At 45.6% G+C, this 2,703-nt stretch overlaps 2 protein-coding genes across 2 annotated transcripts in view; one reads left to right on the top strand and one right to left on the bottom strand.

Annotated features, from left to right (window-relative positions):
- The window catches only part of SARC_00795 (hypothetical protein), a 2,706-nt gene extending 2,471 nt beyond the window's left edge, over nucleotides 1-235 (bottom strand). Inside the window, exon 1 of the mRNA XM_014305476.1 lies at nucleotides 17-235. Coding sequence (XP_014160951.1) covers nucleotides 17-143 — 127 coding nt within the window. The 5' untranslated portion in view covers nucleotides 144-235. The remainder of the gene's footprint in view (nucleotides 1-16) is intronic.
- Nucleotides 236-520: 285 nt separating this feature from the next.
- SARC_00794 (hypothetical protein) overlaps nucleotides 521-2,703 on the top strand; it is a 5,436-nt gene continuing 3,253 nt past the window's right edge. The window contains exon 1 of the mRNA XM_014305475.1: nucleotides 521-1,858. Coding sequence (XP_014160950.1) covers nucleotides 661-1,858 — 1,198 coding nt within the window. The 5' untranslated portion in view covers nucleotides 521-660. The remainder of the gene's footprint in view (nucleotides 1,859-2,703) is intronic.

Raw genomic sequence — 2,703 nt, 5'->3', positions numbered from 1 at the left:
GTTATATCCCACATACCCTTGAGCTCCTCTTGATTACAGTTCAAAATCGGTTCGAGGTGTGACGCCAGATCACTGGTGGCTGTATCAAACTCATCTATGAGATCTTCCACCTCAGCGGGCAAAGTTACTTCTGTCGTAGACATCTTCAGCTAGACGATTGGGGAATTGACAGCTGAGAATATGTACAGATATAACTTCTTCAAGGTTGAGGAGTCGATAGTATGTTGAAGTACGTATTTCACACAAGAGATTATAATGATAAGATTTTATTTGGTATAAATATATTAGATTTGGTTATCGACGGGCTTATTGCACGTGTATAACTGGGTTTACTTTCCCGGGTTGACGCAAAACAAAGTTTTCGACTTCGCGGCAAAAACCGCATCAGAGTGTAGAGTCGGCAGCCGCAGAGTGCAGACTGAAGTGCAGACTGTGTAGGAGAGTGTAGTGGACTTTAGACTGCTAAATATATGGTGTTGCATCGCAAATATTCATATTGTGAAACATCCATACAAATAAATAAAAATTCATAGCCCTAAAATACAAGAGGGCGATGTATTTTTATGCATATAAAGAGCTTAGTTGCATATTAGTATATCGGCAGTCTTGTACCACCATCATACAGTTAGCAATCGCTTGTGTATATACCATCTGAGCACAATGGGCACAAAGCGGAAGGCGCTGTCGTTGGACGATGAGTTCAGTAAATTCGAGGCCGAAATGGCCGCATTAGAAAAGGATAGTGCCACTGCACCTGCGCACACGAAAGTTATTACGAGCGCGAATGGAAATGTGCATGCAAGCACACAGCAGGGTATTGGAAAAAGTAATAGTACTCTTCCATCTCCACACACACACCAACAGCAGCATAGTAGTCAACAACATATGCAGACACAGAATACTTCGAATAACAATAACAACCAACGCGCATACTCGGGAGCACCTCCCAGGCCACCACAGATATTCAATAACAATCCCACACAGCAACGTACACAGGGTCACCCAATGCATCCCTCGGCACCTCCCAGATCACAGTCACAGTCACATACACAACAGAGATCTGGCATACCGCCGCAACACTCACAGCACGGGCCACCTGCACCGGGTATACCGCACGGTGATACTATACCAGGCATGCGACAACCTCCACAGCAGAGACCTCCAGGTAGTGGCTTGCCACAAGGGCCGCCACAGGGCCCGCCACAGGGTCCGCCACAGGGGCCTCTCAGGCCACCGGGACCACCGGTATTTGTACCGCAAGGACCCCCGCAGAGTGGTTTACAACAGAGATCATTGATTACTGATATGCCTAGAGGACCGCCCGGCGTGGCACAACAGGGCCCACCACGGCCGGTTATGTATACACCACCACCACAACAGCAACAGCAACAGCAACAGCTACAGCAACAGCTACATATGCCGAATAGACCCCCTCTGGAATTAGATGCACCGACACAGAGTGCACCCGGGGCCATGCATCCCAGTCGAATGGCATTGCAGGGTGCCTCTCAACCACAGCCACGCCCGTCATTTCCAGCAAATGGGCCCGTGCCAGCATACATGCAGAATGCACCACAGAAAAACATCCAGGGACAGCTACCACCACATAATCAACCGCAAGCACATACACAGCAGCACTTACACCAACCACCGCATATGACAGGGCCGATGCAGCCACACGTGAACCACCAACAACTACAACAACAGCAACAGAATCCCATCATCTTAAACGGTGTATACCAGCCTATGCAAAACGCTGCACCACCTCTGGAGAAGGAGATTAAAGCGGCTCCCACAACGTACTCAGCGGCGCCCCAGAAGATCGAGAAGCCGGAAATCGGGCCGAGTAAACCCAAAGGTATTGAGTTTCTTTTGTTTATCCAGCGGCATAATTTTGTTTTCTGCTGTATTTATGTTTACTACTTAGAACGTGCATGCCTATTAGACAATATTCACGTAGAATACTTCGTGGTATTGTGAACGTATCGATTTAAATGATTAGCTTCGCTCGTGTGGTTCCTCCCGTGTTGAGCGCTTTAGTTACCAGTGTAAAGCATTGTATATTGGGTGTACCCATAGCGATGATAGCGAAATGCGTGCATTTCCTAGGTTTGAGACTCTCCTGTTGCTATGTTTTACATTTGTTTGCATCCAAATCGCGTTTGTATGGCGTGCAATTGACTGCAGCTCACTAGAGTTAAACCAAATATGAACTACACATGTTCACGCACATTCACATGTAGCGGTTATTTTGCTCGATTGGACGGCACTAGAGACGCTTGCCGTACGGACGTGCAGGTATCGTGAAAGAGCTCGAGCACTATTATCACTTTTCTTCTTCTTTAAGTATATCGTGGTCGGTGGGTTGAACTTAACTTAATCGCAGTAGGTCAATCGCCATATTCCGTGCTGTATTTTAATTTCTAATCTGCATACATTGGTTTGATTATACTCAGATGTATTTTTGTGTGTACGCATGTATCAACATAATTTTAAAGAACGGTACTGTTCAAAATATGCATACACTTTTTGCGTATCGGATACAACTACACACAAACACACACGCACACGCACACACACTCTCTCTCTCTCTCATATATATATATATATATATACCTATATATATATATTGTACATGTACATGTTTATGTTTATGTATATATATATATATGTGTGTGTGTGTGTCTGTGTGTCTGTGTNTCG

This window comes from Sphaeroforma arctica, assembly GCF_001186125.1.
Source record: "Sphaeroforma arctica JP610 unplaced genomic scaffold supercont1.28, whole genome shotgun sequence".
In the NCBI taxonomy this organism is placed as follows: domain Eukaryota; class Ichthyosporea; order Ichthyophonida; genus Sphaeroforma; species Sphaeroforma arctica.
This window is presented reverse-complemented; position numbering and strand designations above follow the sequence as displayed.